This window comes from Aegilops tauschii, chromosome 1 (assembly GCF_002575655.3).
Source record: "Aegilops tauschii subsp. strangulata cultivar AL8/78 chromosome 1, Aet v6.0, whole genome shotgun sequence".
Lineage (NCBI taxonomy): Eukaryota > Viridiplantae > Streptophyta > Magnoliopsida > Poales > Poaceae > Aegilops > Aegilops tauschii.
In genome coordinates this window covers 446,039,352-446,051,277 of record NC_053035.3, presented here as the reverse complement: position 1 = coordinate 446,051,277, position 11,926 = coordinate 446,039,352, and the positions used below count along the sequence as shown (strand labels likewise).

Below are 11,926 nucleotides of genomic sequence, written 5' to 3'. Positions count from 1 at the left end.
CTCCTTCACCTCTAGCTCGGGTATGACGACGTCGCCGGCGGCCGATAGTGCCATCATCACGTCGAGGCCCTCCCACTGGGCGTGGTCGTGCTCCCTCACGCAGTCCTCGAGGACCCTCCTCACTAGCTCCTCCTCCTCTTTGGCGGTCATGGTGGGAGCTAGTGGTGGCGGGGGCGGCAAGGCGGAGAGCGTGGGAAAAACGCGCGCACCCACACACGGTCGCGCGACTGGGGCATGCTGGGAGCACGCGGCCGTGGCAGGTTTGTAGCACGACCAGCCAAAAACGTCTGCCGACGCAAGTCATGTTCGTCCTGAAACCATGTGTCCCACAAGGGGGATCGACGGCGTCTGTTGAGGTGGTCCAGAGGAAGGCGGGTGCGCCGACGGTTGATCTTCGACAGAAGGGCGCGGCGCCTCGCTGGGACAGGCGGCACGAGCAGCCGGTTTGGACTTAGATGCCAGCCATTCAGGAGATGAGCATCGCTCCGCGACAACGGCGTGGCTTTGTCCCAGTAGCGCTGGCACATTCTCGGCCTCGATGTATGGCCACATACGCTGAGGGGCCGCCGGCGGGCAAATGGAGAAGGCGGGCGACGAGGTGGAGGGCGGTGGCGCTCCCGGACGACCGGAGGAGGACCCTGCTTCGTGGTCGTGCTTCCCCTTATTGCCAGGGATCCGCTTCCACATTCCCATGGACGCTGGCGGGAGCGAGGGCGGCGGCCAGGGGCCAGGGTTTGGTCGTCTTATCGGGGCGCGATGAGGCAGTGGTTGGATGGAAGTAGAAGTGGACTGACCGGTCCACGGCTTCCACATTAAAAAGAACGGGCAGGGATGGCTAGGCGGCTGACTTGCGGGCCCCGCCAGGTGTGCGGATTAAATGGGGCCGGTGGGAAACCATTGCACGTCCGACGGGTGGGCCAGGAGGCGGACGACGAGACGACGCGCGCGCGTTCGTCCAATGTCCGTTCAGACGCAAATCCGGCCCAAATTTGCGCCGGATTCGGATCAAGCCAGATACAAGACGGACATAATTTACGGTTGCTCTCGCACGTTGGACCGTCAATTTTGTCACTCAAACGGAACGAGTCGGATGAAATGGGGTGGTGCGTTGGAGTTGGCCTAACAAAGTACAACCTGAGCACAATTACACAAAGGTTGCACATGATCTTGCGGAAAAGGTTCTTGCTGCCTTTCGCCGCAGCATCAGAAAAATAATGTATGGTCCCAAGCTAGGTGCGGAGCAGGTAGCTGTCTTGAAATATTGTTCATCGAAAAGTATCACCATATCTTATCAAACTATAAAAGATGGAATAAAATCTATCATGAGATTAGTACCGAGATATGAGAATCGCTGCAATAGGCATGCCAAACAGATTAACACATAACGGCAAGGAAAGGAGAATGGCGTTTTGGAGGCCGAGCTCCATGGAGCCCTTTATTTTTTAAAAATTTAAATTCAAACTTTTTTGCTTCAAAAAATTCTGAAAAAAATATACGTGCATGTAAGGATGTAACCCACATTTTTGTAAAAATTCATGATGAAATACCTTAACTTGCGACCTGTAAAAAAGACAAATTTATGGCTTGAGGGATGAATAGTATTATGTGTTAAACAACGCTAGATTTGTTCTTTTTGCACAGCCCTCATTTCAACGTATTTTGCCCTGAAAATTTACACACATGTGTGTTATGCCTTCATGTATATCCATGTTTTTTTAGAATTTTTTGAAAAGTAAAAATATAAATTTTGATGGAATTTGAATTTTAAATTTGAAGGCCTCATTGGAGCTCGGTCACCAAAATGGATTTCCGCGAGGAAAGTAACTTCTATTCTTTTGCAGCATGGTAAGAAAGGATATGGCGCTAAGCAACCAAATGAGATAATGGCCACTGGAAATTCACAACCTTGACAAATCTGATGTCATAAATTGCATCAATGAACAGCCTTGATAATTCTAAGTTTTGTGATGATCCATCTTAATACGAACAGATGACCTTAATAAAACAAGACATGCCTAATCCCAATGGTTGGTAGTTTCTTAATCGTTAGCTTTGTTTAGTTGGGACATAGTGACACTTTATGCATGTGCACCGACAAACATGTATAATATTCTCAATTGGTACTTAAACTGGTTTCAGTTGAAAAAAATAAATAAATAAAGCATTCCTTGTGTTGGCACCTTACTTTGATTTTCTACAGCTGACAGAATCGACAGCTCAACTATGTTCTTCCTTTGGACGTTGTACTTTCGGATTTGTCCACTGCTACAATTTTACATGTCACAAGAATGGAAACCACTTGTATAATGTTGTTCTTGTTGCTAGAATACCACTGACCACCGGGATCCAAGCCCCCCGGAATTTCGAAAGGTCATTTTTATATTGTTGGGCCCAGTTTGGCATGTGATAATTTTGTTAGTTGTTGTATATTGTTGATCGTTGTTTGGATCGCTTAATTTTGTGCTGTTACCCTGGCCGTCCTTTTCATCAGGATTTCAGATGATGGTTGGATGGACCGTTGTTTTATCTATAAAGCGGGATGAAAGCCTATTTTAAGGTTTTTTTTTCCTCGTTTATGCATAACTTTGGCCTTGTATGACTTTGCTAGTTTGCTGGCTTTTTGTGTGTGTGCTTTGATGTTGGCTGTGTGCATCCTATATGCAGAGGTCAGGTGTGTGGTCATAATGTCCGGGGGTTCCTAGAGCAATAGAAGATTGGATCGAACAAACGGGGGGGGGGGGGGGGGGGGGGTGGCAGAACGGTGGTGCGTCAACGAGCAGCAACCACGGCCCCTGGGTCATCACCCTCAGTCCTCACGCTACGCAGCCTGGTGGCGCACCACGACTCGGCCGCCTGCTTCGACGGCAAGAGGTGACCACCCAGACCAGTCGCAATGGCAGAGTTAGCCAAGTGTTGCGCAACCGCCGGCACGAGGTAACAGCTGTTGCGCTTCGTCGCGGGCACCCCTATGTCTCGCTTTAAGCGAGACCTAGGGAAACCTTCGCATTAGGGCAGCTCTATATGGGCCGGCTCAGGTGCGCCGGAGGACACATCCTCTTTTTTTTTCTGTTTTACGTTCATGTTTTTTTTACTTTTGTTTACACTTCCGAAAATTAGAAACATATATATTAAAAAATATTGTATATAATGTTCTGAAAAATGTTAATCATGCATTAAAAAAATGCACATTGAAAAAATGTTGACCATGTATACGAAAAATGTTGAACAAGTATTTAAAAAAATTTGAAAAATTATTTGTATTTTTTAATCAAGCATTCAGAAAAATGTTAAATATCTATAAAAAAATTGTTGATTATGTATTAAGAAAATGATGATTTTTTATCAAGTATATAACAATGTTAATCCAGCATTTTGAAAAAAAATGTTGAACAAGTATTTAATTTTGTTAACCAATCATTTGATAAATGTTAAATGTGTATAGAAAAAATTAAATAATCATTTGATAAATGTTAAATATATATATATATATATATATAAATATATATATAAATGTTAATCAAGCATTTCCGAAAAATTTCTGTGTAGTATATACGGGAAATAATTCTGTGTAGTATATACGGGAAAACGTTTCTGCGTACTATATACGGGAAAAAATATTCTGCGTGGTGGTGTTGTACAGTGTTTTTTTTTTTTTCTGTTTTTACTTATATTCTGAAAAATTTCTGTGTAGTATATATGGAAAATATTACTTTACTTTTTAAATGTTCATGCAATGTAAAAGTTTATTCTTGTGGTTTTAAAAAACTGTTCATATAATTAAAAATGAATTCGTAATATTTTAAAATATTCACTTGTTTAAAATATGTTCATGTTTATTTAATGTTCATAAAACTTTGAAAACAAAATTTATGTTGTTAAACAAATATCCATGAAATGTAAAAATGTGTTCGTGCAATTTTTTAAAATGATAATAAAATATAATAAATCTTTTTGCCATTTAGAAAATGTTCACACGTTATAAATGTGCAGTCTTAGTGAATTCTTAATTTCTCATGCCAAGAAATAGTACGTGTGCATGTCCAAACGCTAGACTCACATAGATTCAAACTGCTGGAAGGAGGCATCGTCAGTCATGGATTGTCGTCCTTCCCGCTGGGTGCTGGCAGGGACGACGATTATGCCCGGCGATCTGCCTCAGCGACTGCCAATGCCCTACTAGTCAAAGTGGAATGACTTAAACGGGCGCACCGGTCGATTCAAGATGATAGGGGTAGGAGGCGAGAGGGGAAGTGTTTCGCCACTGGTTAAGAGCTAGTTAAATTTTAGTGTATAATTATTTGAACTAGGACAACGGGCTAGTTCAACTCTAATGTCAGAAAATTGAACTAGGGCAAGAGCTCGTTAGCACAAATGACGACACGGAGGAAGGGCACGACAGTGTCTAAATCCCGAGTTTGGGACATTCCGGTGTCCTGCACCGTCCTCAGTCCTCACAAGTGACAACTAATGGTTAATCTACATCAGGCAACATCACCACGCGTCGCCACTAGATCCACAGTTCTCACCTGTGAAAACATATTATACCGAGGGGGAGGACACGATCAATGCCGTGCATCACCCTTCGCAATGCATACACTAACAGTCTGATGCGGGAATGACCATGGCGCTGCAAGAGCACAAAGGAATCATCGACTACTCCACTGCCGACTGATTGATCATCGCCCATCATCATCGTTGCCGCCGGATCATAAGGTCAAAGCTCTTTCAGAGACTGTAGGCCCACCAATGCCGCAACCCAGAGGAAGTGCCAACGTATTGGCCAGATCCACGACACCACCCGGCCTTGCGCCCGGGCCCGGGTACTTCAGTTTATTGGATTTCAGACGGTTTGAGAATCACCAAAAAGTTTAGGTGTGTGATGTGAGATAATTTCGAATCTTCCGTGACACCGACCATTTCGTGCATTAGAACGTCGATGAAACTTTGACTGTCGCACCAGTTCAGGTGTGTGTAGTCAAGCCGTTCGGCAGTTCAGTTCATTTCTAACCTAATAATCAACAAATCGCCCTAAAATAGCAAATTTGTACACATTTCAGATCTCCACCCTAAGCTGGCTGGTTAGCCGCCGCCGCTAGGACTAGGACTACGAGAGGACATCGAAGGCGCGGGCGTCCTTGGCGACCCGGATGAAGACGTCCTCCAGCGTGGTGTCCGCCACGCCCCACCCATGCACGGGGAACATGGCCCTCGCCGCCTCCACCGCGCCGAACACGACGTCCAGCCTCACCTCCCGCTTCGGCAGCTCGAACTTCTGCGTCCCTGACATGCCGTAGATCTTCACCGCGCTCGGCGACAGCCCGGCGATCAGCCGGGCCACCACCTCCTCGTGCTCCGCCGCCGTCGTTATCGTCAGGACGCGGGTGCCGCCGTACCTTGTCTTCAGCTGCAACATTTTTGGCATTGCCAAATGTATTATCTTTTTTAATTTGCAGCTAGACTCACGTAGATTCTTAATTTCTCATGCCAAGAAATAGTACGTGTGCATGTCCAAACGCTAGACTCACATAGATTCAAACTGCTGGAAGGAGGCATCGTCAGTCATGGATTGTCGTCCTTCCCGCTGGGTGCTGGCAGGGACGACGATTATGCCCGGCGATCTGCCTCAGCGACTGCCAATGCCCTACTAGTCAAAGTGGAATGACTTAAACGGGCGCACCGGTCGATTCAAGATGATAGGGGTAGGAGGCGAGAGGGGAAGTGTTTCGCCACTGGTTAAGAGCTAGTTAAATTTTAGTGTATAATTATTTGAACTAGGACAACGGGCTAGTTCAACTCTAATGTCAGAAAATTGAACTAGGGCAAGAGCTCGTTAGCACAAATGACGACACGGAGGAAGGGCACGACAGTGTCTAAATCCCGAGTTTGGGACATTCCGGTGTCCTGCACCGTCCTCAGTCCTCACAAGTGACAACTAATGGTTAATCTACATCAGGCAACATCACCACGCGTCGCCACTAGATCCACAGTTCTCACCTGTGAAAACATATTATACCGAGGGGGAGGACACGATCAATGCCGTGCATCACCCTTCGCAATGCATACACTAACAGTCTGATGCGGGAATGACCATGGCGCTGCAAGAGCACAAAGGAATCATCGACTACTCCACTGCCGACTGATTGATCATCGCCCATCATCATCGTTGCCGCCGGATCATAAGGTCAAAGCTCTTTCAGAGACTGTAGGCCCACCAATGCCGCAACCCAGAGGAAGTGCCAACGTATTGGCCAGATCCACGACACCACCCGGCCTTGCGCCCGGGCCCGGGTACTTCAGTTTATTGGATTTCAGACGGTTTGAGAATCACCAAAAAGTTTAGGTGTGTGATGTGAGATAATTTCGAATCTTCCGTGACACCGACCATTTCGTGCATTAGAACGTCGATGAAACTTTGACTGTCGCACCAGTTCAGGTGTGTGTAGTCAAGCCGTTCGGCAGTTCAGTTCATTTCTAACCTAATAATCAACAAATCGCCCTAAAATAGCAAATTTGTACACATTTCAGATCTCCACCCTAAGCTGGCTGGTTAGCCGCCGCCGCTAGGACTAGGACTACGAGAGGACATCGAAGGCGCGGGCGTCCTTGGCGACCCGGATGAAGACGTCCTCCAGCGTGGTGTCCGCCACGCCCCACCCATGCACGGGGAACATGGCCCTCGCCGCCTCCACCGCGCCGAACACGACGTCCAGCCTCACCTCCCGCTTCGGCAGCTCGAACTTCTGCGTCCCTGACATGCCGTAGATCTTCACCGCGCTCGGCGACAGCCCGGCGATCAGCCGGGCCACCACCTCCTCGTGCTCCGCCGCCGTCGTTATCGTCAGGACGCGGGTGCCGCCGTACCTTGTCTTCAGCTGCAACATTTTTGGCATTGCCAAATGTATTATCTTTTTTAATTTGCAGCAACGAAATGCTTAACAAGGAAGACCAAACCATAATTTTCAGGTAAGCTTTCTATTAACATCTTTTTTTTTTACCAAAACGACTTTATTGATCAGCTAAACATAGTACATTGGACCGTTGTGTAATTCTGGTGTGCATACCTCCTTGGGTGTTCCAAGGCACTGAAAGTTTCCGCTCACGAAGATGCCGACCCGATCGCACAGCTCTTCGGCCTCTTCCATTGAATGCGCTGGAATGTCATAGTATAGCAAGTGAGTTTAAATGCAGATTACTACTCCCTCCGTCCCATAATTTAAGATATTTTTAACACTACACTAGAGTCAAAAAACGTCTTATATTTTGGGACGGAGGGAGTATTTAGCATCTGGCTTTTTTTAAAGGAGGGGAGCATCTTGTTGATGATGGAATGATGGTGAATAACTGGAGGAAAGGCAGGGCTGAAAAATAGGAGGGGCACTCATTACTTGTGAGTATGATGGTGCATTCCTTCTTTGCTCGCTTGATGACGTTCCACAGATCATTCCTGGATATTGTGTCCAATCCGGTGCTCGGTTCGTCCATGTAAACTACCTGATTAATCATAACGAAAATGATGGCGGTTATTGCCGAACTGTTTTAAAGATTGGGGGAAGGGAATGAAGAAATGATTGTTGGAAGTACTTTAGGATTGCCGATGAGTGCGATAGCGACACTGAGCCTTCTTTTCATGCCGCCACTGTACTTGCTTACAGATTTATCGCCGAAACCGCAGTGGAAAAGATTCACGCTCTTCAAGGATTCCTCAACTGCCTGGATTAATAGACATGATGATAAAATAAGATGAATTTCTAGTCCTCGCAATAAGCCTGTTATGTTAATATTGTACACTAGTAATCTGCTTATTATTTTCTAGTTCATGGTTTGAAACTACCTTCACTAGAGCAGCACCTGAGAGGTTCTTCATTCGACCATAAAACTGTAGATGCTCTCTTCCTGTGAGAGTCTCCCAAAGCAAACTGCATATATTAGTTGGAGAATATTTTGTTGTCATCCCAACACTGACAAAACCATCTTCAGAAGGGAAATGCATGACTGGTCACTTGTGATCTTACTCGTGCTGCGGACATACACCGATGTTTGCATATATTTCATTCATATCTTTTCTCAAATCCATTCCATGTATGTAAGCAGTTCCGCAAGTAGGCGCCACTAGTCCAATCATCTGCATATATTGTAGCCATGGCCAGTGTCAACTGTTTTTGATGTTGCACATTTTGTGGTGTCTTAACAGAAATTGAGGTCCTCATGATTCATGAGAAATTAGTGAGAAATTGGGGTTTTTGTTAATGGCCTCTAACACATGATCACTGTCTAAATTAAATTTAGTCCGACAACACACGCATACGGGGGCCCAAGCAGACTTTGGACTGTCACTCACCATGTTGATGAAGGATGATTTCCCTGCCCCATTGGGACCAAGCATTCCGAAACACTGCCCTTTGTGCAATGCGAGCGACAACCCTCTCACCGCGAGTTTGTCAGGGTTCCTGTTATTTCCACGGTATACTTTTTTTAGATTGTGGCAGATGATCATATTCCTAGTGTCCATTTCCTTCAGTAATCGTTTCACCACCTTGTGCTGAAAGTCAAAATTTGAACAACAATTCAGAACTGTCTGCCTACTAAACAGTTCAGCTATAGCATATATGGATGCTTAACTAACCTCGAGGAAAACATCATCCTTGGCCATATCAGCAAAGACCCTCCTGGATCTCGGATTCGCCCTATATGACGGCGACGAGTGCTTGGTCGACAGAATTCCGAAGAGAAAAATAGGATGCCATGCAGGTCTGTGGTCCAAAAAATATGCCACAAGAAGCAGAAGTATCCATTCTATAGACGTCAGAATCAAAACATCTTTCATCCCGTTGATCGGGTCGTTCAAGTCCCCCCATTGCATTCCAGGCTTCCCCATGTAGCTTCCTGCAGCTGCATACTCTGATAACTCATAAACTCCTCGGTAGAGGGAGAACCCGGGAACAAGCTCCATTATCACTAGCCAAGGTCCTAATAGACATGTAAAACAATGTAGTACTCATTAAGAATGGATTGAAATCAGTGACATAATTGGAAATTTTAGGTGAATTGTAGAGAAGTTACTTACTTGGAAAGGTAGTATCCTCAATGAACAACTTCAATAGCGCTTCTCCGAGAAGGCCAGAGCCAAAGACGTAAATGTAACTTATTACTGCAACACAGAAAATACTGATCCAGATTAGGATATAAAAGAGGGAGGCCACATGTTTGAGGAAATTAAACAGAAGGCCTGATTTTACTGACCACTAGCAGTCTTGACCGATGAGAAGAATGACGCGAGGAGAAAAGCTAAAACAATTTGCAGATTGATGTAGATAAAAAAGAACAAAAACTGTATAACATAGCTGTTCAATCTGAATATGTCGAGACCTGCAAAAAAAAAAAGAGTTATCTGTATGATTTATAAGGTTTTTTTGCCTCCAGGCCTCTGCGTGGATTCGATTGACACATAGACCATAACTGAAACTTAAATTTAGTTAACCTGGAGTTAATTTAGTACCTATAAGTGAGCCGAAAACCGCAAAGAAGGTCACGTATGCTCCTGAAAGGGAAAGGAAGTAGGAATACGATATCAGCCAATACGGTCCATCCTTGAGTCCATGCATTTTCATCATTAGTCTTAAGTTCTGCTGCTTCTCATAAACAAGATATGTTAATATTACCTGGAAATGAAAACAACTGAAATAAGTTCATTGAACACTAACACATATATTTTCTCCTAATACTCACTGGAAGGAGTAAATGATTGTAGAAGACGATATATATAATGAACTCACTGGAAGGAGGAGTTGAACCGTCCATGTGAAGAAGAGCGCGTCGAGGAGAGTTGTGAGGTCCAGCTTCATTTTGATTGCAGCTTTGGGCATCTCTTTCAGAAATTCTAGGCGCATTTCTGCATTCACTCCTGGGAGAACCTGCTTGAGATATGCAGTGGATGCCTACGGTACAAATGCATAATAATCAGCACTAAGCAGTAAAGAAACTATGCAGAGGCCGGCGGTAATCCTCCATTTCTAAAAATAGAAATGTAGTAAAGAAGGCGGCTTATTCTTGAGTATGAGCTTGAAAGTAAGCTGCAGGCAAGCTTGTAAGTGTAGTACCATATTAACCAACCGTGCAACGCGCAAAACTGTCATGGAATGGTGTCCATTGTCCCTGCTGAAGCTGGAGTTGTACAAAATGTATACATGGAACAGTCCCTTGCTTGTATCAAGAAAGTCATAACCTGCAAGATTGCACTCCGAAATGAGACATTTTTTGCACAACAAAGAAGAAAGAACTAGTACATCTGAACTCTGAACTAAAAGAAAAGTAATATCGAAAGTCAGGTCAGGCTACCGGCAAGGAATTCATTTGATCTTCTCCTCTTATTTGCACGTTTATAACCGTTGAACAAACGGCGATTTATCACCGATGAACTCGCGCACCACAATGGCAAACCTTGAACACACTCCATGTCTGTTCCATTAATTTCACAGAGAAGAAGGATTAAAAGCTGCTAGGAACTGCGCAAAGAATATTCATCAAAGGAAAGGAACAACAACATGCATATCATGGATGTAAACACTGCATGATACAGTATAATACGTATCAATTATACAGGGAGAAGAAATCTTTTACCGAGTTGGAGCGGCATTCCACCATCAGAGTTTCCTGAAACATTGCGCTTTTGCCAGGAACACTTTGATTGGATCACGTATAAGGTCTCGTTGGGCACGAGGCCGGGCTCGACGAACAGCTCATGCGCGGGCAATGTTCTGGAGCCCTGGATGTATGGATTGACGGATTCAATGATCAATGTACGCCTTTCGCATAGAAGAATATATACCAAAACATTTTGGCTGATCAAACAACTCACAGGGACTACTCTGGAGAGGTGGTCAAGAGAGGATGAAGAGTTCATGGTTTTAGGCATGAGAAAATAGTCTGAAGGAGAGAGGTCTGGGAACAGCCCCCTTCCAAGGCCTGTCAGTCGAGAAAGTTGAGTCAAAACTCAAAACAAACCGCACGTGAGTCGTCGTTGGAGAGTGCTATTATTTAGTTTTTTTTTTACTTTGGGAGAGGCCACGGTTGAGTCCGGTGAGGAGCACCGAGACCGGGGCGGCGCAGGACGCGTTGCTGCAGCGCGCAGGGCGGCCGTGCACGAAGGCCGGGACGACGGGCACCTGCACGAGCGCCGGCCACCTGGGCGGCGCGGGCACCTCGCAGCTCATGGCCTGTATGGGCGTGGAGTGCTGGATGCCGCAGTGGCCCCCCTCGCAGCCGCACCGGAACGGGGGCCTGTCCAGCTCGCGGTCGACCACGGCCTGGATGGCGACGAGCAGCGCGCAGAGCAGCACCGGGAACGCGGCGATCGCGGCGTTCGTCTTCCAGTTCCTCCTCTGCCATTAAAGCACGAGAAATCAATCAAGGGCGTGTTGTGTTTGATCGAGCAAGAGAGAAATTAAGGGGAAGAAAATGAGTCACCTGGAAGGCGAGGTTCTTGAGGAGGAGGGCATGGTGCTGCCTGCAGAACCTCGCGAGGGCACGGCCACGGCCACGCGTGCGCGTGCGGTTGCCGTTGCGACCGCCGGTCGCAGACACCATTTCTGCCGGATCAAGGTTGACGCGGCCGGAGTAAGAAGAGAGCAAGGCAAGCTAGCAGGGCATGGGGAGTGTGTGTATATATACAATACATCTAGAGTATATCTGAAGCAGATCGATGGAGGACGTAGGTCAGCGTGGCACCTCGTGGCGCGCGCGCGCGGCAGGGCGTGAGCATCACGCGTGCTGCCGCCGTCCGCGGCGGAGCGCCTCCATGGAACCTGGCACCGCACGCGCTTCCTTGCTCGCTTGCTCGATCTGCGCGCAGGCACCGCCCACCTTAACTCCGGCCGGGTGTTACGCTCGAGTGCACATACTACTACACCGGAGCAGTACGTAACCGGTC

General features: G+C 46.4%; 2 protein-coding genes across 3 annotated transcripts; both read right to left on the bottom strand.

Annotated features, from left to right (window-relative positions):
* Nucleotides 1–5,104: 5,104 nt before the first annotated feature.
* LOC109777274 (ABC transporter A family member 12-like) lies at nucleotides 5,105–5,422 on the bottom strand. Its single transcript, XM_020335920.1, has one exon. It carries the CDS (start codon nucleotides 5,420–5,422, stop codon nucleotides 5,105–5,107), a length of 318 nt encoding a protein of 105 aa, XP_020191509.1.
* Nucleotides 5,423–6,358: 936 nt separating this feature from the next.
* Nucleotides 6,359–11,609, bottom strand: LOC109777275 (ABC transporter A family member 7-like). Of its 2 annotated transcripts, XM_073500558.1 has the most exons (17): nucleotides 11,464–11,609; nucleotides 11,298–11,378; nucleotides 10,618–10,762; nucleotides 10,336–10,455; nucleotides 10,098–10,222; nucleotides 9,774–9,935; nucleotides 9,497–9,659; nucleotides 9,241–9,366; nucleotides 9,065–9,148; nucleotides 8,624–8,967; nucleotides 8,339–8,539; nucleotides 8,013–8,122; nucleotides 7,832–7,916; nucleotides 7,582–7,710; nucleotides 7,386–7,491; nucleotides 7,062–7,150; nucleotides 6,359–6,872 (listed from the first exon to the last, which is right to left on the bottom strand). In XM_073500558.1, exons 1-17 carry the CDS (start codon nucleotides 11,581–11,583, stop codon nucleotides 6,573–6,575), a joined length of 2,490 nt encoding a protein of 829 aa, XP_073356659.1. In that variant the 5' UTR covers nucleotides 11,584–11,609; the 3' UTR covers nucleotides 6,359–6,572. The 2 variants fall into 2 exon arrangements, with proteins under 2 accessions (XP_073356659.1, XP_020191510.1); XM_020335921.4 differs by lacking the exons at nucleotides 11,298–11,378; nucleotides 11,464–11,609 and adding an exon at nucleotides 10,856–11,033.
* Nucleotides 11,610–11,926: the final 317 nt, after the last annotated feature.